A 23282-nucleotide genomic window follows, 5' to 3' on the forward strand; every position below is an offset into this window, starting at 1 on the left:
TGCGACTCTGTCACAAAAACATAGAAAAACAGGGAAAAAAAAAAAAAAAAAAAAAAAAAAAAAAGAGTCAGGGAAGGGAGAACGACTCATTCACTAACCCTCCTAACTCAATGAGTAAGGGTCTTGTGGAGACACCTTCCAAACGCTAGACATGTGAGAAAGTCCAAAGCCAGGCACTTGCTCTCAGGGAGCTCACTCATCCTCTACATCATTTGATTCCTAGAGACTCTGTAAATGCCAGGGAACCGGACTGAGTGGAGTGGGGAAGTAGCATCACAGTCTTTCTAGTGTGAATCTTTGAAGACACTCTGGTGGCAGCCAGTCGAGAATTCAAGCATAGAGGTCTCTGTGATCATCTCTAGGCAGATGGTTATCATCCTTGAAGAAGTGAGTTAAGAGCGTGGAACTTATGTGGCATCCAGAGATCAGTTTTAGGGTTTAAAATCAAATATCATTTAGATGCCCCCTTGATTTTATGTTGTAATGTTGACTAATACACGTTTTCCATAACATTGATTACATATTCATTTCTGTTCAACATATTTAACGCTTAACTATCCTCATGGACTATGGGGTCATATCAAGAAAATCATAAAGTTCTTAAGCCAGTGAGTCAGGAAAACATTTCTACAGTTCTTAATGCTTATATGACCTTTAAAGCTCTTTTGAGTTCCACTTACATTAAAAAAGTTATACTGTAACATAAAATACAACTTTGTATATATACAGTAATATTCAATTGACGTCAATCTGCTCTGGAAAGAGAAGTGTGCAATTTACCTGATGTGTTAATTTCATAGTTTTTTTTTTACAGTATAAAGATCTAAAAGAACTTAGGGTTGACCATCAGGGAGATTAAGAAAAGGCAAAGAGAAAAACATTTTTCTAGGTACAGTAAGATTAAAAAGCAAGAAACTGAGAGACTAACACAATGCATGTTCATGACAGTGCTTAGAGCCCACTCTACGATGATTATGTAGGTCATGAAAATGTAGCCATATTTGTGGGTTGAAGTGGAAGGGCAGATGCGGAAACAAGGAAACTAAGGATTCAGAGACAAGGCCAGTTCATTTCCTGCTTCCTTGCAGTTCACTTCAGCAGAGTGACAAAATTCTATATAAGCCAATATGTATGTATATATATATATATATATATATATATACATACATATATATATTTTAAAAGATGACACTAGAAACGTAAATATTTTTGAAGGCGAAAAATGACCTAAATTTCCTAAAACCTTAGACACAATTTACTTGGGTAAAAGATCACAAAAAAGATGTCTCCAGACACAATGCCCAGGTAATCACACTATGAGGGACAGTTCTTTTGTGGAACACAACCTGTCCTGATATGTTTGCAAGCTAAAAATCAGAAAAATTTAGCAGGAGTATATAACTGATCATCATAATTACATAATTCCATGCAGAGAAAAACTGTCTCTGCAGACCTAAGAGCATGAAATACAAAAGGTTTAAAGAGGAATTTAAATATAAACAGTGCAGCCAAGGATCCACAACTCAAGTCATACTTAGTGAGAGGCACATAATTTAAAACCTAGAAATCAGAAGACTGCTAACTAGATCCAGGACACTGGAAAAGCACTTGAAAGTTTCTAGGCTGCAGATTCACCCTCAAAAATGGTACACTGCAGTCCTACAAGAATTTTTTTTGGGGGGAAGTTAATTAAATAAAAAATTCTGAAATTTCAAAACAAACTTCACATGTGAGGTAATAGCATTATTTTAGTACAAGTTTACTGGATATCTAAAAAAAAAAGTTTCCTGAATTTTCAAAAAGCGAATGAGAACTAATAAACACATACTAGTGATCTGCCTGAGTGCTGAAATCAGATTCAGAACATAAAAACAGCAGTGACAGGAACAGCTGCATTTAGGATGGGCACGTTCAGCAGAATAGGAACGAGAGTAAGCTAATGCACTCAATAATGTACCAGGTAGACCACGGGAAAAAGTGGAAGATAAGACAATTCTGTTAAAGAGTTTTTAAAGCAAGTCGGGCATTGCCAGTCTGGTCCTCCTGCCCCTCTGATAGACCTATCAGGAGCTTAACCAGCTGCAGATGTCATGTGGCTTCTGGCCACTCACCTGTGTACCCAGGTGAGCAGAGGGACGAACAATCAAACATGATTAGCAAAGACACTCCATGAATAATTGCCTGAAAGAAGGCTGAAATCTCAAGTGCTGGAAATGAAGAATATCTGACAACTAAGGATTATAGTAGTAAAGCGTGAGGCATTTCAGGGAAGAAGGGAAGAGATAAAAGAATGTTTCAGAAAAGGCCCAAGGCACCGCTGTAGGACAGGGCAGGACCGAAGATTCTGTGAAGATTAACACAGGGAAGAGCGAGGTGCTTCCCTGGAAGGAACTGACAAATCAGTGAAGAAGGACTCAAGAAAGTTGACAGAGGTTGGAGATTTTAGCTCAGTGGTTCCACCACCTGCCTTGCAAGCACAAGGACCTGAGTTCAATCCCTGGTACAGACAAATAAAAAAAAAAAAAAAAAAAAAAAAAAGAAAGAAAGAAAGAAAAGAAAGCTGACAGAGAAGGTGGAAAACAAATTCTACTCCCCCCCGTTTTGTCTAGGGCTTCCTGAAAATTAAGGGAGGAAAGTAGAGAGGAGGAAGAGAAGACCTGTAACCAACTTGTAAATGTAAATAAGAAAACTGACAACACAAGTTCAAAATTCAACATCATCATGTCAAAGGTATGAACCTTAGAATTTTGTTACAATACCTAGGTAAATTGATCCTCAGGGTTTGGAAATATTTACTAATATTGAAATTGTATTATGATACCATGTCAAAATTTTACAACACGATTAGTACAATCATTTTAAAAGAAGAAAGATGGATAAAAATAGAGTAACCGCAATTCCTATTAGGGAAAACAAGATGCATTTTCAGAAGTAGGTTGGCCGAACCCTTGGAGTGAGTGGAGGTGAGGGCGCACACAAGCTTAAAAAGAGAAAAAATGGTGGTTGCTTCATTAGGAATAAGAAGTGAGGGATTTGTTGTTGCTTCTTAGAAAAAGTGGGGAAAACAGAAGAAAGCCTTCAACACTGAGCTCTGTAAGGAGGGCTATCCCTTGGGGATGGGAATAAGCCAATCAGGGAAACCTCAGGGGGCAAACCCATATGGGTGCAGAAGCTGGAGGAGGAAGAGGACTCAGCTGATGTCTAAATAACATAAATAATTTCAACAACCTCTGGCAGATGGGTCACCATCACATGTGTTTCTCCAACCTAGTAAAAACAAAATTTTTCCATGAATAATCCATTATAATAACTCCTCTCTTTTCCTTGAGCTCACTGTTTAGGAAGAATGCTTGAACACCCAAATTAAATTTCAGAAACACAAGCAACTTCATTCACTCACGGACTCACTGTTCAACAAATTACCTGGTGTCTACTGAGGCAATGGGAGAAACCCCAATAAGCATAGTAAATAGCCACCCTTGAGGTTTTGTTACCCTCCACTTTTCTTATCCCCAACTATCATGGAAGGAAATCACCCCACTTAACTTCCTGAAATAATTTCTAGAACATGTACAGAGCCAGAGATTTGGAGGACTTTTCTACAATAGAAAGTCTATGTGGAATAGCTCCTTTCTCCTATGTTTCTGGGGTGACCTGTCACTTTAAAATTACCACTCTTGGGCCAGGATGTAGCTCAGGGGTGTCATGCCTGCCTGGCAAGTGCAAGGTCCTGAGTTTGATCCCCGATATAAAAAAAAAATTGCCATTCTTATTTCTCACCTGTTACAATCTACAGTAAATCACAATGCAGATGAAAAAAAAAAAACAGGGTGTCTTGTGGATCTATGACCTGGATGCTATTTTTTAAACACAGGCACTGTGTCATGTAAGAAAAAGCATCTGACAATAAAAAAGATAAGCTTCCAGTCGTAGACAAGCTACTCAACTCTGTAAGACTCACTTACTATTCTCTCTGGGCTGTCCTTTAACCACCTGTAAAATGATGGACTGGATCAGACCATCCCTGAGGTGCCTTCCTGCTCTAGGATATTTTTTTGTTTTAAAGCTTTGTAGTAAAAAATTATTATAAGTTAAATATTTTCTAACTCTGGCAGTTTTAAAAAATTTAGTACCCATTCTGAACATTAAAAATAGGCACCTGAAAATAATTCAGATACAAGATGAAAAGTTCTGAGATCTTTCTGAAAAAAATGGCACATAATGAAATTATGAAATCCTCATTTACTGTTTTTATATTTAAATAGCTTAATTGGAATGGAATCCTAAATTTTCCAGACTTTTCTTCTACAAGTTTCTTCTAACATACTCACTTTCTGCCATCACTCACAGTGCTTTTGCCTTACACCACTTCCCGTTAACTTTCTTTATCCAACAAATCCTCCAGCATTTGATTTTCTGTAAGATATCCTCTCAATTTCTTATGATAATCACTACTACTTTCTGAGATTCTGGAAACAAATTACTGAAGATTTTCCTCAGGAGACTATAGGAAAAGGAAATTGACTAGGTCACTCTCCCACCCCCCTCCCACTTCCCCTTCCAGCTTAAAAAAAAAACCTGTAAGATTTACCTTTATTATCCAGGAATAAACACCTTGTCCTGGCATTTAAAGCCTTTTAGAAGTTAATGGAATTGACAACCACATGCTGGATGGCTTCTAGCCAATTGAGACAGCTGCATTTCAGGCCATTACCTCATTTTCCTGTCTATACCTAGAAATATCTGCTTACCAGGAAGAACCCAGATCCTGACAAAGCTTTTCCTGGCCTCTTCCTTTCTTGTACTGGGGAGTGAACCCAGTGTCCTCACACCAAACTAAATCCCCAGCACTTATTTTTTTCTATGTGAGACACTAAATATTTTGTCTCATTAAAACACTAAATTGCCTAGGCAGGCTCAAACATGTGATCCTCTGGCCTCAGCCTCCCAGAGCACTGGGATCACAGGAGTGCACCACCACTCCTAGCTTCTCTGGCACTCCCGTGGAGTCTCTCCGGCAACAGTGATGCTTCCCTCTGCTTCCCGCAACAGGGAAAAGAGATATATTTTTCAGTTTATATCACCGCTCCATACCTGTACTTGTCTCGAGATCTTGTTTTCCTCACACAACATGAGTTCTCTGAGGACAAAGAGCCACACTCTCCTATGTAACCTCCCCAGGGCCCAATGTTGTCACAGGGCAGCTTAGGGGGCACCATGACCTTCTAAGTGTATATACCACTCACTCCATTTTTCATCCTGAATGAATGACAGAGATGCCAGTAGGAAAGTGAACATGAACCCCAAATTACCCCTTATACAAGAACATGTCCCCCCAATAAACAAAGGGCTTCTTGTACGTCTATGATGTTGATCTAGAATGCGAAGTGGATGGGGAGGGAGGGGTGCAGCTCAGTGGCTGGTAGAGCACGTGGGAAGTGCTGGGTTCAATACCCAGCACCACCAAAAAAAAAATAAAAACAAAAACAGAAACAGAATGTAAAGTTTGAACGGGGAATGAGAAGAAGAAAATTATTTAATTGTAAGATGATAGAACAAAGAAAGCTTCACTTGAACACCAATTCTGTGTCTTATGCTTGTGTTGTGTCATAAGCACAAGAAGGAACTGATATAAAAGTGTCAAAAACCTCTAAATAAGATGTGGAACAAAAGACAGCAGAGTGGGAGGAATCACTGTTGGCAGGTTGGCCCTCTCAGATGGATGTTCCCTGTGTCCTTAATTAACATTCTGTGTGCAGACAGTGATTTCTATCAATGAGAATTATTGCCATATAAACCAAATCCCCTTTTGAATTGTGAGATGGTCCAAGCTGCAATGCTACTCCATTAGCATTAGGGAAAAGCCCAAGACTTACTTCCTTTACAGATCCCATACATTAGTATATTTTAATCAACTAGTTTTTGTTTGCTTATAATTTTCAGTTAAAATTTTCAAGTTGCAATGGACAGAAAAAAACTGACTTCCATATTTTATAAGTGGATAAGATGATTTCAGTGAATAGCACTTTTAAAGTTTATTTCTGGATTCTTCCGGAGGAAGATGCCCTAGATAAACACACTAGATGGTTTACCATAGTAGAAGTGATAGTACCTGTTTTCTTCCCTAAGGTCATTTTCCAAGGTCTGAGTTACCCGGTCCAGCTTCTGGGATCGTGTATAGTCTCTCCAGGCTCGCAGGACCTTCAGTTGAAGCTTCCAGCCAGACAGGGTCCCAGCTTTCCCCAGATTAATCCTATTATCGAGGATTAGCTTGTGCCAGGCAGAGAAATATCGTTTTTGACACTGCAATGGAAATATTTGGAAAGTTACCGTTAGTCGGCACCAATGTTTCTAATATTGAGAGGCTTCCCAGATTTTCTCTATACTTTTTTCTAACAAATCTAGAAACTTGTCTTGACGGAAGAAAACAGAGAAAACACAATTCCTTTAAGCTTAGAGTGATAAGAAATATTCAAGTCACACAGCTGAGGTCTTCTGAGTCTTATGACTTAAACTAAAATAACACATTCTCAATGTAGGGCACCAGTCTTCTGGGGAGCTGCAATAACAAGTCATATCTGAAACATGAACCAGGGGCTTGAGAGGCCTGAAAGGGCTGCTTCCAACATAGCCTGTCCTGCCAGGCTGTCTTGGAATGTAAAACGCCAACCACTCAATTCATTTTTATCAATACTACTGATATTCTACACAAGTGAACATGGGAACTACCAGGAGGATTAAATGGGGCCTCAGATCCCCAAGGAGAACACCTGAAAGCAACAATTTTACTTGGGCTTACTATGTTAGGGCTTTAGTAAGCAGACTAGCGTCTAGATATTTAGGCTACCTGCAATTTTCTGCCACTTTCCTTTTCTTTTCTGCCTCCTTTCGGTCTAGAGTCACCTTTCTCAGGAAGCCTTTCTATTAAAAACCCCCTCAAACTGTAAATGCCAACCCACCATATTCCCAGAGCATTCTATGCTTCCTTTAGTCAAACCCTCATGACACTATATCATAATCATCAGTTTACTGGTTTCCAGTAGACTTTGAACCTCCTGAAAAGAGGGAATAGGGCTCATAAATGGGAATGGCAAATCTGGGAGTGGCACTGAGAGTGGGGAGGTGAACAGAGAAAGTCACCTCACAGGAGATGACTTCATGGGGAGTACAGGGAATTCCTAACACCACCTTCAAAGATTTTAGGTCAGTTGTATTATTTTCTTCTTTGTAAAAATATATAGCTATTCACTACTTCAACATATGCTAAGTACCACTGTGCTTGAACTTGGGAACTCTGAACAAAATCATGCAAGATATAATCTCTACTTTTGTAAGATATAATCTCTACTCTATCAGAAAAAAAAAAACCCCAAGAATACAAGAAAACAACATATACTAGAATTCTTAGAAATATACTATTTTGCTAGAATTATTTCCCACACAGGGTATCAGTTATATTCCCATTTAGACAAACACAATTTCTCATAGGGAGAAACCAAGGCAAACTTTAAAAAAGCCCTTAGTCCATTTCCATTATGTCAAGTGAGGGCACATTTTCCAGATCTTCACTTTAGATCCCTTGGAAGGAAGGAAGGAAGGCAGGAAGGAAGGCAGGCAGGACAGATGAGGGAGGGAAGAAGGAAAGGAGGAAAGGAGATTTACTAAATATAGATATGCCTCAGTCGTAACAAGGAGAAGAAACATATCTGGTAGATTGAGGGCATACACCTTCTTTTTCATTATTTGTTTACCTACCTCACAAAACATAGCATAAAAATGGTATTCATATTGTGCTACAGCCAAAAAACAATCCCATGTTTATTTACAGGATTCATTTAAGAGATTCCTACTAAAAGACTTGGTGAAATACAATCTGCATAGCTATCTCTAATTTTAAATCCTGGGTTATTTCTAATGATGAAATAGTATAAACATAATCCACCTGGACAGTAACAGCTCCATTAGTAGTGTCCTTGGATTTTTATATTCCTCTTCTCTGTAAAGTTTACAGCAACTTCCATGTATTATATATATATTTTTTTCAGTTCTGATAATCAAATCCAAGGCTTATTATATGCTAGGCAAGTGACCTATGATAAAGTTATATGCTGAGTTCTTTATTTTCTATGCATGTACTATTTTGATACTTAGATCTTAACTACAAAATACAGAAATTGTACATACTCTTCTTTTTTTTTCCTCATTGAGTTTATTGGTACATTTTAGGTATACAGTACAGTTACATTAATTACTGGGATCTTGTACCTTTACATGACAGGTCTTGGTTCTCATTTTTTCCCCTTGTCCCTGTCCTATCTTCCTCCCTCCTCTCCTCCCCATTTACAAACATTTTATTTCCACTTTTTCATTTTCTCCTATTTTTTTCCTTTCCCTTACTACCTTTCCCCTACCCTTCCCACTTTCCCTACACCTTTAGCATTTTTCTTCCTATTTCACATTAGGGTCTTATGTACTATTATCATACTCTTCTTTTTTAATGAAATAAAACTCTATGACTTACCATTGAAGAATAGCATCAGTTAGGAACCTAGATGAATTTAAGAGGGGAAAATTTGGGTTTATAAATTCTGCAGTCAATATATTTCTTTAAAAACACTTGAGACTTTCAGAGCAAAGTGTCACTGAGCAGCTGCTTTCTTAAAATCAACTTACTATTGTTTTGGTTTTTTTTTTTTTTTGCCTGCTCAAAAAAGCAATCCTATTAAAATTTAAATAAAACAAAGTATGAATCAAGGATAGCTGCTTAGTTCTTCCTGATTTGCATCAAACATTATGCAGGTTAACATGAGTCTCGTAAACTTGCCCGGAAGACAAAAAACATTTAGGAAAGGAATACACTCTCGGTCCTTCTTGTCTATTCTTGTGGTGGTGGTGGTGGTTGTGGATTTTAAGAAGGGAAGAGAAGTTGTACTTTTCCACAGATTCCATCTAGGTATTTGTCCTACTCTTCCCTCCCCTCAGTAAACTCCGTACTGCTCCCAGGCCTGCTTCTTCTTTTCAGTTCTATACTCTGAGCACTATTCCTTTGTTCTTTGAAACAAGAACTATTACAGTATTTAAAACCAAAACCAGGCCGGACGAGAAAGCCATTTTGTTTAAGTCAAGAGAAGTTAAACTTTTAACTAGTCAAGAACTAGTCTGACCTTTATTTTTTCCTTTTGTTTCTGCACTAGATTTTTATTTCTGATAGCTTTTCAAATACAGTCCTACCCTCTTTTTCCAACTTCTACTATCTCTTTATCATAGTTGTAGTGATAATTAAGGCTTGATACAGGTAAATGAAGTATAGAAAGTCACTGTGGGGATGAATCATTCCTATAATAATTTTTAAAATAAAATACTACAGTATGAAATTTAGAAAGCTTTAAAGTGAAATGCTTTCCTCCCCTCAAAATCTTCCACAAGACATCATTTGGTTGTTAAGGATTCCACTCAAGACAAAAAAAAAATGACAGCTCGCCCTGCTAAATTTATTACCTGCACTAGAGTTGCCCTCATTCTGTTGGCAAGAAAAGCTCTTCCCTGAAGTGTAATCACACTGCTGTCATTGCGAATGATTGACATTAGGTGGAACAGCAATTTGCTATCTAATCTTCATTGTAATTCTAACCCTGTCACTAGAGATGCTTGTTCTGATTAATGAAGTGGGTAACTCATCAAAATTCCTCAGTTATTTCCTTTTTGTCAGAAAGCTCAGTGATAATTGCATCAAAATTCTTCGTCATGGAAAAATAAACAATGAATTGTAAAGAGGACAAAAATGTCAACAACTTTACAATTTATTTTTTGCTGAATGAAACAAAATGGTGCAACTGGTGGTCTAGGGGAATTGGCCAAGTTCAAATGCATACCTCACCTACCCCACAGCCTCCAGTGACTTGGTGTTACTCTGACTTCAGAAGGAATAGATTTTCTTTTGCTATGAAAGTCCTTATTTTCCCGATCCCTTTTGGGAACCACTGTAGCCAGGCAAAAGACCCCACTGATGTCACAGAGTCTGGGGTTTGGGGAGAGGAGGATCTTTACCACGGCCAAGTAAGTCTCCAGAGGGAAAGGTCAGCCCTGAATTTTGCAATGGAAAAGCAGTACCCTGTGAACCACCCTAATCCTGATTTTCATAATTTTGCACCCTCAAATAAAGATGAAATCACAGTACCCCTTCACCCTCAAGCATACATACTCTTGTAATTAATTACATTAGAGGAAATACATTGAGTTTCCCAAACACAATACTAAAACCTGGACTTGCTTTTAGGTTTCAGAGAAAAACCTAGAGGCCTATACTTTGACAACTGCAGTGTGAAATTTCTGTGTTTAAGTGTTTTTCTCTTGCTTAAAAAACAAACAAACAAACAAACAAACAAACAAAAAAAAACGCTTCACAAAAATTTAACAAACATATCCAAAAGATCAAAAGATAGGCCTTCCTTCAGCTTCAGAAGTTATCAACATTTTACTAATCATGATCTATCTCCAGCCACCTTTTCCCCTAGAGTATTTAAAAATAAACCCCAGACAGACATTATATCACTTTACTCATAACTATATCAATATGTAGCAGTAATATACAAAAATTCTTCTTAATTCTGCTAAGGAGTTTCAATAAAAAAATACTTCTGTATTTATCTAATAGTTCTTCCATTTCCCTCTACAAGCAGAATTACAGGAAGCAATTGCTTAGATTAGTAAACAGTAAATTCTTTAAATTTAATTTTAATTTTTTTAGTGATACTAGGGATTGAATCCAGTGCCTCACACATGCTAGGCAAGTGCTCAACCACTGAATAACATTCCAGGCCCTTTACACAATTTTTATTTTGAGAAAGTCTCACTAAATTGCCTCGACTGGCCTTGACTCATGGTCCTCCTGTCTCAACCTCCCAAGCAGCTAGGATTATAGGTGCACGCCAGTATACCTGGCTCCTTGAAGTAAACTCTTAACCAGCAAGTCTCTGGGCTCTTGTAAAGAATGACTTGAATACAAACTATAACCTGAAAAGGATAAAACTCCTTTCCCAACAGAGCCCAGACTAATTTTTTTTTTCTTCCAGACTAGTTGACACAATGCCATCACAGGTTTACTGAGCTCCCCCGTTGCCTTCTCTTTCCCTTTGGGACTTTCTTCCCTCTCCACCAATCCCTACTCACTGCCCACCCTTTTCCACCTCTGGTCATACACAGAAACTATGCCAAGAACAAAACTTACCTAAGAATGTATCATACAAATGCTGCTCGCTTCACTTCCAGGTAGTCTGACAGTGAGACAATGATGTGATATCATTTGTTTCTTACCCACTGAAGAGCCTTATAAATATTTACTTGAAATGTCTAGAGTCCTTTTATTAACTTTCTAAAAGAAAATTTTAATCAATACTACTTTGAAAGATCCCTTCCTTGCATAAAAACCCCTCACATATTCAAGAATAGGAACCTTATAGCACTGTGAAAGGCCCGAGATTCTGGTAAATTGGCTTTCACTATCCCCTCTGTGAGAATGGAAAATCAGGGTTACTCATAGAGCAAGGGAAGGCAGAACAACTGCAAAATAAACAAGCAAATTCCTTGTCCAAATTGATAAAATCTGACTTGGAAATTTGCTATGGCACAGCCTATATAAAATAATACAGAACAATATTTCAAATGCTCCCTAAGATGCATACCACACATAGACCTTGGCAATAATTCTAGAGACAAGAGTCATGAATCCCCATATTCTCCATTATGTGTACTGGCATTTTGCCAATGGAGTTTTATTTGCAAAAAGGATTTTCCTACCAAATATAAGATACCAGGGAAAGGATAGTTCCTCTGTGTCATTTCAGAAATGGTTTTGCTTCAGTGGTGTGCAGGCAGATATGATCTTTGGAAAGGAATCATGTTATATAAATGAGATACTTAAATATAGTTTTCATTATCCTGTCAGAAAAAAAGTACAGGCTTCTTTTCTATATGTTTCCTTGTTTCCTTCGTTTAGTTTTTAGGGTGGACTTTTGGAAAGGACAACATCATAAGCAAAACATTAACAATGACTCCTTTGGGTCATTATTATCATATTCTCTAACAGAAAAACCTAATTAAATAAGCAAATCAAAATCTTACCACCCCCTGAGAATTAAGATTTAGGTTAGTATCACCCCATCTTTCATTATTCTTTTTCAGCTTTCACAATCAGGAAAGATCATAGCATTTCTAATCTTATTAACAAAACAAAAACATATTGCAGAGTACAATGAGAATTAAGCCACTTTCCAAATAGTGTAAGAATTTCATAGTTAATCCCTTGTTGTTTCTGCTAATTAGCAGTGACACGTGGAATGCTGAATCTCCCCAAGAGATTTCACTACAAGATGAAAGAGAAAATAGAATAGACTGGGAGTAGAAAGTTTCTATACAAGAATAAGTTTCTGATGCACCAAAGAGACAAAGCAATGAAATAAAAGATGCATAAAAAGAGCAGTACTCGAACTTGCTTTGTTGCTTGTTTGTTTTGTTTTTTCTGTGCTGGGCATCAAATCCAGGACCTGAAACCAAGGCTACTGAGAGCATCCAGTCATCCGGTTGCTCACCTCAAGACTATCCTCCTTTTCTTCCTACGTCTGTAGTTGGCTGTTGAGTATCCAGGTATCATTACCCAGGACAGCTCCTTTTGAACCAGGCTGGGAGTGAGGATTAGACTAATATAAAGAGCCCAGAGGGCCTGCCTAGTCCTGTGAGGTTTACCAGACCACTGTCCTGTCTACAGCTAAGTCTATGTAAAAGGGTGAAAGTCTTGCACAGGGACTTTTACCATGAATCACTTGTGCTCAAATACACGGAAAAAAGTTTCCTACCTGTATTACAAATGGATAATACAGTCATACTGAAGGGAAAATAAAATTGGAGTTAGTATTTGAGTGAATACTAAGGCTAAGATAAAATAATTGTACAAATATTGTGTTCTAGTTAGTACATTTGCTTCCACAGTGGTTGGGTTAGCAATTTTGAAACTACTTTTCTAATAGCAGGATCGAACTAGTATTTAAATAGAATGTGGATAAGGAGAGCCACGTTCTTACTGTCAAAGAAAGGAATTGCAAATGAGCAAGTGGGAAAAGCTGCACTGAAACCTGTGGTACTGGATTGGCATTGAAAATATCATCATGAATTCACAATTACTTAGCAAAAATTCAGATAGTGCAGAAGTCAGTCCCATGTTGTACTGAAAGGAGGTATATCAGTAGGAGCTGTTGGATTTTAATATGTATACAAATACACAAATGTAAAATAAATAGAATGTGTATGCATACACAGCTCGCTCTGCTAAGAGGGCCTAGGATCAATGACACCTCAACATATGGAAGCAACTAATTTGCTTTCTAAAGACCATCCTCCAATAAAAAGAACCAAGGTACTGCGTAGAAATGGCCTATTCCAGGACTAAGGCAGGGAAAATAAAAATGAGCCTTTGGTAGTGCCATAAAAACAGGAAGTACACAAAAAAGGATGGAAGTTGTTAAAAGGAAAGAGGAGCCAGGCTGAAAGATTTTCCAGCAGTCAAAGCTGGAATAAATTAATAACAAAGTTAATAATAATATTAGATTACAATTCTGGAATAAAATATGTATCAACAAGACCATACCAAATAAAGAATTGCATAAATAAACAAATGAATAAATGGAGGAGGAAGGATAATTCCTCCTTCTAGAAGAACTTCAAATCAGGCATGGTGGTACATACCTGTAATTCTAGCTACTTGGGAGGCTAAGGCAGGAGGATTACATGTTCCAGGCCAGCCTGGGCAACATAGCAAGAGCCCGCCTTAAAGTTAAAAAAAAAAAGAGCGCAGATGTAGCTCAGTGGTACAAAGCTTGGCACATGTGAGCTTTTTAGATTCAATCCCCAGTACTGAATAAGAAAAAAAAAGAAAAGAATTTAAATTAATACATCTAAAGAAATGAGGGAATTATAAAATCACCATTAGACAAATACCACCTTAAAAACTGTCACAGGCAAGATACACCATTGGCTGCTAAAATTAATGGGTGAGCCAGGTGTGGTGGCTCACGCCTGTAATCCCAGCACTTTGGAAGGCTGAGGCAGGAGGACCACTGAGTTCGAGGCCACACTGGGCTACATAGTGAGTCCAAGGCCAGCCTGAGCTACATAGCGAGATTCTGTCTCAAAAAAACAAAAATAAATAAAATTAATGGGTGAGAGTTTAAGGAAAAAAATAAAACATATCTATCTGATTTCTTATTACACAGTAAACTTCAAAACAATTTTAAAATCAAAATTTTATGGAATCCATGGTTTATTCATTTCTCACTGGCTGGGTAATATATCATGGCACTTTTTCTATATGCCTTCTCAGGATGGCCCCCTGGACACTTATTCCTCTTCCTATTTTCTCTCAGAAATCTTAACCGTTACTATAGTAGGACATACTCATTGTGTCTCATGAAGGATGCAAAGCTCACTTTCCCAATCTTCCTCAAAATATCAATCTTAACATGTTCTCCTACCACATTTCCCTTTATAGTCCTGAAAATGAAAGTTTGACCAATCTTTCTGTATTTCTGGCTGGATAATTATGACTTCTGCCTATTAATCCCAGATGCCACCTTCAAATGTTTCTTTTTCAAAATGGCGTTGACTACCTTACTTTTTTCTGCATATCTTAGGTGACCATATCATATTCAAATTCCTATTATTGATTTCTAGGGCCTTTAGAAGTCTATTGCCCATTTATCAAACTCCCTCAATATCTTCCTAATATTCTCTTTTCTCTTGTTAAATCGATTTGTTCACATATTTATTCTATTAACTTTCATTTAATTTCAGCAAAGCCTAAGGCCATACTGAGTTTGTTCTAAGGATACAGAAAATATACATGCTGCATATTCTTCTCTCATCCAACCATCTTGTGTACAAACCTTATGAGTAATTCATTTTACATGAAATGTTACCAGCTCCAAATTCAGACTATTAGTTGCCCTTCACTGATCAGTATAAAAGTGATCAGATACTTTCAGAGTAACCAAAAATGGATAGAGTAAAAGGTAAAAATTTTTAAAAAATGCAGATCAATAGAAAGAGAGGCACACGTATGTGTATCACCGCTTTAGGGTTTAAGCTACTAAAGGGCAAGTAGCTTGTTCTCATGCCTTCTAAATAACCCAGATACAGCAGACCAAAGTAGAAGTTTGGTTAAAATAGAAGCCAAGCTTTCAAAAACTGCCAGAGAAATAACTAAGTAGTTAAATGCTATTCTGAAGAAGGTAATTTCTATGTTTAGCCTCTCTTTTCCCAGAATCTCACCCAGGAGTCTCTATAGTATAAGCAGTATAAAAAGAACAGCCCCAGATCAGGGGCTTGGTACACTGGCCTGTGTCTCAGGTTAGCTGGGCAGCACATAATAAATAGCAGGGCAATTTTGGTATTTAGGAAGAGATTCTCATGAGCTTAGTGTTAACTTTATCTCACCTCTGATGGAGCTTCTTGTCATGTATGCTACAGACTGCTGAGTAAAGAGACACTGTAATACCTACCTGGTGATTTTCCTTGAAAGTTTGGATTAGTAATTCTTTCAGCTTCCTCTTTCTTTCTTTTGCCACTTTTTCTTCATCCAGAAGAATATAAGCACTTGGAAACAGGCCTTTCTCTGGATTCTTTTGAAGATTTTCTTCTTGCTTTTTCCTCTCTCTATTAATAACAATTAATGTGTAATAGATTTAATAATGAGTAATTACAACCTTCTGTAGTGGAATGAACACTGAATTTTTCCTTCAAAAGACACATATTTACATCTGCCTCTAAAGCTATATGTTTTTTGGGAGGGAGGAAACCTAGCTAATTCCTTTAAAAAGATAGATTATGTAAAATAAAATTGTTATAAAATATTTTGACAAATAGAAAGTCCTACAGGTATTTCAGTAAAGCAGTTTTTTTTTCTAGTACTGGGGATTGAACTTGGGACCTTGCGCTTGTGAGGTAGGTGGCATACCCACTAAGTTAAATCCCTGGCCCTCAGTAAAGCATTTTTAAATTTAACATTGAACTACACTTTGATTAAAATTTGACAATTAACAACTATTAAGTATTCTCTAAAGTAGATATAAATTTTCTCTCTTCTTACTAGGAAGTAAAAAGGATCCTCAAGTGAGAAAGGAGTGGGATTACCACAAAGTTTCTAGAAAGAAAAATAAAATCAAATGCTATGAAGGAGAGAATGGAATCCAGAGTAAAGCTAAAGTAACCAAAAGAGAACAAATAAGAATTTACGACCAAGAAAAGACTTAAGGCAAGTAATCAGAATCTCTTAGTCATTTTGCTGCTCATTTTTCTGGCCATCCTCTTTCTCGTCCCACTATCTATTCTCCCTTGCCAAGGCCATCACTCTCACTCACCAATTCAAGCAGGCTCACAGCTGCTGCCTCATTAAGTTTAACTACATAGCTATGTGTATGAAGTAATACAGTAAGTCCCCGACTTAGGTATATTTGAGTTGGAACTTTCATAGCTATCAACCAACCTTGCCTTAAGAACATTCATAGATACTAACAAGTCACAGCAGTAGCTCACATGTTGGCAGGATGTTGCCAAAATCGTGCTGCTGTGTGTTTATTGTACAGTGTGATAATGTACAGTAGTATGGTACATTTGGGGACTTACTGTATTTTCATGTGTGCTTGGTTTTTTAATGCTTTACATTGCATACAAGGTGTATAAGACTCACTTCTCACTTTTCGGACTTATGAATGAATCTAATTTATGAACATTCTCCTAGAATGCAACTCATTTGTGAGTCAGGGACTTACTGTACTATTAATGATGTGGTAATAATAGCACCTCGTCAGGAATCAAGATTCATTTTCTGGCCACAAACCAGCTGTGAAAACTCAGCCAAGTCACCCAGTCTTTCTGAGACTTCACTTTATAGCTGAGAAAACTTAAACTGAGTGGGATGGCTGGTTACAGTTATTCTCTCATTCATTCTCATATATGGCATGGAGGGCACACAATGTTATCTTATTACTGGTGATATTGACCTTTTTCACCATGTTAAGGCAAGTCCTCTGATTTTTTTCCCTTTGTAATTAATAAGTATTTGAAGAAAATACTTTAAAATTATGCAATACAGGAGGTTCAGAAAGGTTAGAAATCATAAAGCCCTATCAACAATAGAATTTTATTGACTTTCAAATTACTAATTTCATAGCAAGGTCTATTATGTTTTATTTTAATTATCTTTGTACAAAAATCTTTGTCTAGATTTTTCTGATCATTTTCTTAGGGCTATTTTCTGACAACCAGAATTCTCAGGTCAAGGGATAATACCTTTTATGGGCTTTTGTTTGTTGTTTATTGTCAAATGGCTATTTGGAAAGTTTAAATTAGTTAATCTGCCTAGAAGCAGAGCCTATTATCTGTTACACTGTGACTATGAGTAAGATTTCAACTGCGATAAGAAATGACTGGTCAGTTGAGTACCCACTGTGAACAGAGCATCTTGCTACCATCAACTGTTACTTGTTTTCACAATTTATTTTAGGTCAGCCTAGTTTTTCCAGGACTTGGGAGCAATCTGAAAAGCAAGGTTGACCCTAGAAAAGAATTCACTAAAACATTAGTGATTGCTTTCTGAAAGGAACAGCATCTGGAGGAGGCCCGAGTCTGGCACTTGAAGGAGTGAAGCACATGTCCACTGCTGAGCTGTTTTAAATTGGGTAAAATGAGAGCAATCAAGAACACAGGGGGGAAAGGCTGTGTAGGCTGATGGGGATGGAAGGGTTATCTAATAGCTCTTTCTGACCTCTCAGTCTGAGTATTTTCAGACACTTTAGCAGAGTTGTTCCAAGATTTTTGCAGTTCATGCATCAGTGCCATTTCTTGGAATAAATACATTAGTTATTTCACTTACGAAGCTCATTTTCTGCATAAGGATGGATAATAGTACTACATCCTGTGAAGACTATTTTCATTTTCCATTTATGTCAGATATTTTTCCTTTGTCAGTGGCAAAAAAGCAACAGTGACTTGCTGCTCTATGATTATCGGAAAATAAAGCACTAACAATTCACAGCAGGACAAGGTACAATTACTGGACTGTATAAGGAAAGGCATAAAAAACACGTTCAACTTTAAAGATATTCGGCAACAAAAGAAATGCAAAATAATCAATATAATGCCTATTAAAAGTGTGAAAATACTGAAAGTGATATAATCTCCAGTAATGGGCAGTGTGTGGGAAACTGGCCCACTGCCAGCAGCGCAGTAAGTAAGTACAGTACAGCCTATTTTGAAAGCAATTTGGCAGTGTTTCAAGAGTCACAAAAAAGAGCTACACTATTTAACTCAGAAATTATAATTCTAAAAATTTATCCTAAGAATGTAATTCAAAAGAATAAAAAAGCTATAGGCTTAAGGATGCTCACAGAAATATTGCCGAAAAACCTAGTCGCCAAAATGCTTGGCAACATGGACTGGAAGTCATTACTTAAATGATGGTATAGAAACTCAATGGAGTAGCAGACCTCTGCAATCCAGGCAACGTACTAATTTCGGCAGAATAGCAACTCAAATATACTTTATGGTTGTAATTAAGTACGTAAAGGGGATAATACAAGGAGGGAACATAAAAAGTAACATTAATTTGTTAAGTTAGTAGAGCATCAGATGATTTCTCTTTTGTGTTTTGTCACCGCGATGTTTGTACATTTTACCAACTTTAGTGCACTTCCAAAATGACTGTTCAAACCCTGCCCTGCCTATGCTGGCTTACATCTTCCACGCTTCTTCCACAGTGTGCCTCCTCTCCAGTATTTCCCTTCGCAGCTTTACCATCTCCCTTTGAATCTCCTCTTTCTCTTTCTTGGCCTCCAGAGCCTTCCTTTTCTTCTCTTCTTGAACCAGATACTGAGCCTCCAAGAAAGCTGATTTTTTCAAGGCCTTTTCCATCCTCTGGCACTGCAGTTCCTTCTCACGTCTTATGCGATTTTCTTTAACCTTAGAAAGAATAGAGAGTGAAAGGCAGTCTTTCAAGTAGAAAGGAGAAGCAAAACTTTATAACACAGTTTGAAATTTAGAATACAACCACTTTAAAATATGGTGGCCTAGAATGCTGCTGTTTATTAGAATAGTGGGAGAGCATCTGTTCACAGGTGAAGCCAGTAAGAAGTTTTACACGAAGTCAGATGAAGAAACAAGTCTGAGAAGGATCTGTATCATGGAAAAGTTGAGTCTAGTAGGCCAGATCCCAAGTTCTGGATTCTTATTTAGAAATGATTTCCCATCTGTAAGATTGTCCAAGGTGTCCAAGAACTGTTTTTTACTTAGGCTGTCTGCATTCTAATTGGAACTTAAGAAGAATAGGGATTTTTTTTGGGGGGGGGCTATGTTGTGAAGGATAGAACACTGATTTGTTGCCTCAAGGAACGCTACAACTTTTTATTCATTTCTAGTATTATTTAAATATGTTAGTGATTCTGGACTACATTTGGCAATCAAAAACATGAACTACTTCACCGATATTTCTAAATAAGCATATTCAAGTTTTCTTCCAGACTTGTTAATCCTTTAAAGGCTGCACTACCAATGAATTAAGGTATGGTTTTTTTACTCCTGTTTCACTTAACTTTACCCTTATTTTACTCTCTAGGTCTGATAAGATACTTAGACAATTACCATGTATCTCATTGAACCTCCTCTCCTCCCTTTTGACCAAATGAGGTTCGTACTTCTGCCCCAGGTCTCTAACATCCCAGCACTGATTAGGCATACCTTAATGGTTACAATTTTTAAACACGGCAACTAGAAATTCAGAATTATAAGAAGATAGCACACACGTATGTATAGATATTAATTCCAGTTCAGCCTCAGTCCTGGACAAATGCCAAAGACTGGGTCATTTCCTGAAGCTCCTGCAAAAAAGTGTTAAGATAGTCTTTTCCCTATTACCTACTATTCCCTTTGGAGAAAGAAAAGTTCCCACATGCCTTTCTAATTCAAAACAGCTGAACTGGATTTAATTCAGATCTGTCTTCCTTTTCAAATTATAATCAGAAACTGAGCGAATTTCAGTTGTCTAGAAAAGAATTATCCTTATAATATTCACCGGAATATTCATGATAATATATTAACGTCACATTTCAAAAACCAAATTCAAGCAAATGCAACCTACATATTTCTAACAGGAAGTATCACATTCAAACTAATAAAGTTTCATTTAACACCCTATTGGTCAAAATCAATTATTCTACTTTTGGTTATTTCTTAAATAGTTTCCTATCCTCAGTTTATGAGAATTATTTTTCTCTGAAGTTCTTATATTTTATTTTTAATCTTTCTAACCAAATCACAGATGGCACCCTTTTTTATAATAAAGCCTAAGTCTTTATTTAAGCTTATTAAATGTGTTACACAAAGACTGCTTCCTGTTATCCATTTTAATTTTGTTTTTCCCTCCCACCTGCTTATGTCTCATCTCCATGGTAAGACGAGAATCCTTCTGCTGCTTCTTGTCTTGGTTTTCCTTCATTCCAAGATCTTCCAACATCCCAGAATCCACCACTTCTTTTTGGAGCAGATGGTCTATAAATTTTTGAACAGTGGTACTTTCCTCTTCTTCCTCCAAACAGCCACATAAATCTGGGAGAAACCGAAAGCAAAAGGGAAATTAAAAAATTAATTGTAGTATAATACTCACGTTTATACAAGGAACAGTTAAAAAAAAAGCCATGTTGGATAAATAGCAAATGATAATGCCAGTTGGAGGAACACAGCCCTCAATTAACTTCAGCTAAGAGGAAAAAGCTCTACTCATCCAGAACTGCTCTCACGTATGTCTCTTAAGAACTTCTTCACAGCCAAATCTAAAAGATATTACTTCAACCAAAACAAACTTGAGAACTCTAATAAAGCCTTACTGTATAAGGGATATAAAATAAATTACAAATGTTTAAAGTCTGTAATAATTTTGACATGTACAAATGTTAGTAAAACCACCACTACAATCAAGACAATGAACATATATATCAACCCCAAAAGTGACCTCATGTTGATGTGTGTTCTCTTCCTCTGGCTCTTCCCCATACCCTATGTACTGCTTCAGGAAAGCACAGAATAGTTTTCTGGCATAATAGATTAGTTTGCATCATCTAGAACTTTATATAGATTAAACCATACACTGTGTACTCTTTTTTGGTCTAGCTTCTTTTACTCAGCACAATCATTCTGAGATCTATCCACTTGTGGGCATTGGTAATTTATTGGTTTTTATTTCTGAGTAGCACAGTATTCCTTTGTATGACTGTACCCTAATTTGGTTATTTATTCATATGCTGATGGACAGTTGGGTTGATTTCAGATTTGGGATATTACAAATAAGATTGTCATAACATCTGTGTACACATAGAACATAGATTTCCTGCTGAGAAAATACCTTGAAGTTCAATGGTTAGATTATATGATACTTATATAATTTAATGCTTAATTTTTTAGAGAAACCATTAAACTGTTGTCTAAAGTGGTTATACAATTTTACATTTTTGGACTAGCAATGTAGATGTTCCAGTTCCTCAACTTTCTTATCAATACTTGGCATGGCCAGTCCTTTAACATCAAGCTATTTAAGTAGATACTGTAGTGGTAACTCACAACAGTCTTAGTTTACATGTCCCTAATGACTAATAATACTGAACATCTTCCTTGCTGATATTTTTTAGTTGTCTATATATTATTGACAGTGTGGTAATGAAGTCTCCATTTACTGATGTTCAACTGTGTATTTCTTCCCTCAATTTTTGTCAGTTTTTGCTTCATCTATTTTTGGATGTTAATATATAGTGATAATATATTAATATCACATTTCAAAAACTAAATTCAAGCAAATGCAATCTATATATTTCTAATAGGAAATATCATATTCAAACCAATAACAAAGCTTCATTTAACACTCTATTGGTCAAAATCAATTCTAACTTTGGTTATTTCTTACATAATTGCTTCCTATTATATAATGTTTAATTGCTGTTTTCTTGATGGATTAGCCTCTTTGATATTATAAAATGTATTTTTTCATCTGTACCAACAATTTCTTGCATTTCAGTCTACTTTTTTCTAATATTAGCACAGCCATTCTGTTTTGGTTAATATTTGCACAGTGTATCTTTTTTCCATCCTTTTACTTTTTTCTTTTTTTTTTTTTCTTTTTGAGACAGGGTCTCACTAGGTAGTGCAGACTGGCCTTGAACTTGCTGCAATCTTCCTGGCTCTGCTTGCGCTGGGATTATAAGCATGCACCAATATACCCAACTTATATTTTTCAATTTTCAACTTATTTGTATCTTGAGTCTAATGTGTCTCTTTCCTATAACATATAGTTATGTCACATATTTAATCCATTCTGCCAATCTCTGCCTTTGAACTGGACTGTTTAAATCCATTTACATCCATTTACATTTAATGTATTTCTGATAAACTAGGTTTACATTTGTCATTTTGACATTTGTTTTGTATATATCTTATTATCAAAGAATTCTTGAGAAGTATTTTTCATATGTAGATGATATTGTAAAATGCTTGTTTCTTATATATACTTATATAATTACATGTTTTTTTTAACATCATTTTTAACAAAGTATTTTGTTCAATATTTTGACACTTCTACCAGAATAAGATGACTGAGGCTTGATATGATACCCACCAATCCAAATAAGGGGATATAGGTAGATGTACTTATTAGCATTCTATCAAAGGCAGTAACGGCATCACTATATTCTGTAGGTTTGCTTCAGAACAATATGAAATATTGAAACATTCCATTTTAACAGCACTAGTAAACTAAACAAATGTCCAGAAGGCAGCAACTAGGATGATAAGATCTATAAATCATATGGCATAAAGAATTTTTGATAGTACTGGTACTATTACTCTGGGAACAATGAAGAATATGAGTGGTTAGGTAGGATCATAACTTCCCCAAAGTAAAAAGAATGCTCTTGAAAGAGAGGTCACATTCTCTGTTGCACTAAAGGATAAAAAGCTACTGAAATCAAAATCCTAATTCTTCTGAGGGAAAATTCTGTGAGGATTAGAGCTTCATAATGTAGATAAGTGTCTATCTGGGTAGGTGAGGAAAGTGTATTAGACTATGCAATCTTTTTTTTTTGTACTGGGGATCGAACTCAGGTCCTTGTGCTTGCAAGGCAGGTGCTGGAACCATTGAGTTAAATCCCCAGCCCTAGACTATGCAATCTTAAAGGATTCTTCTGAAATTTCAGAGC

At 36.7% G+C, this 23282-nt stretch overlaps 1 protein-coding gene across 2 annotated transcripts in view; it reads right to left on the reverse strand.

The window, feature by feature from the left end:
- Window positions 1-23282, reverse strand: part of Ccdc191 (coiled-coil domain containing 191) — a 70598-nt gene that overhangs the window by 37716 nt on the left and 9600 nt on the right. For both annotated transcript variants that reach the window (XM_010630081.2, XM_010630082.2), the window contains 4 exons: window positions 20468-20646; window positions 18782-19005; window positions 15549-15702; window positions 6113-6303 (listed from right to left, as the gene is read on the reverse strand). In XM_010630081.2, coding sequence (XP_010628383.1) covers window positions 6113-6303; window positions 15549-15702; window positions 18782-19005; window positions 20468-20646 — 748 coding nt within the window. The remainder of the gene's footprint in view (window positions 1-6112; window positions 6304-15548; window positions 15703-18781; window positions 19006-20467; window positions 20647-23282) is intronic.

This window comes from Fukomys damarensis, unplaced genomic scaffold (genome assembly GCF_012274545.1).
Source record: "Fukomys damarensis isolate Sample0158 unplaced genomic scaffold, DMR_v1.0_HiC HiC_scaffold_24, whole genome shotgun sequence".
Classification (NCBI taxonomy): Eukaryota; Metazoa; Chordata; class Mammalia; order Rodentia; family Bathyergidae; genus Fukomys; species Fukomys damarensis.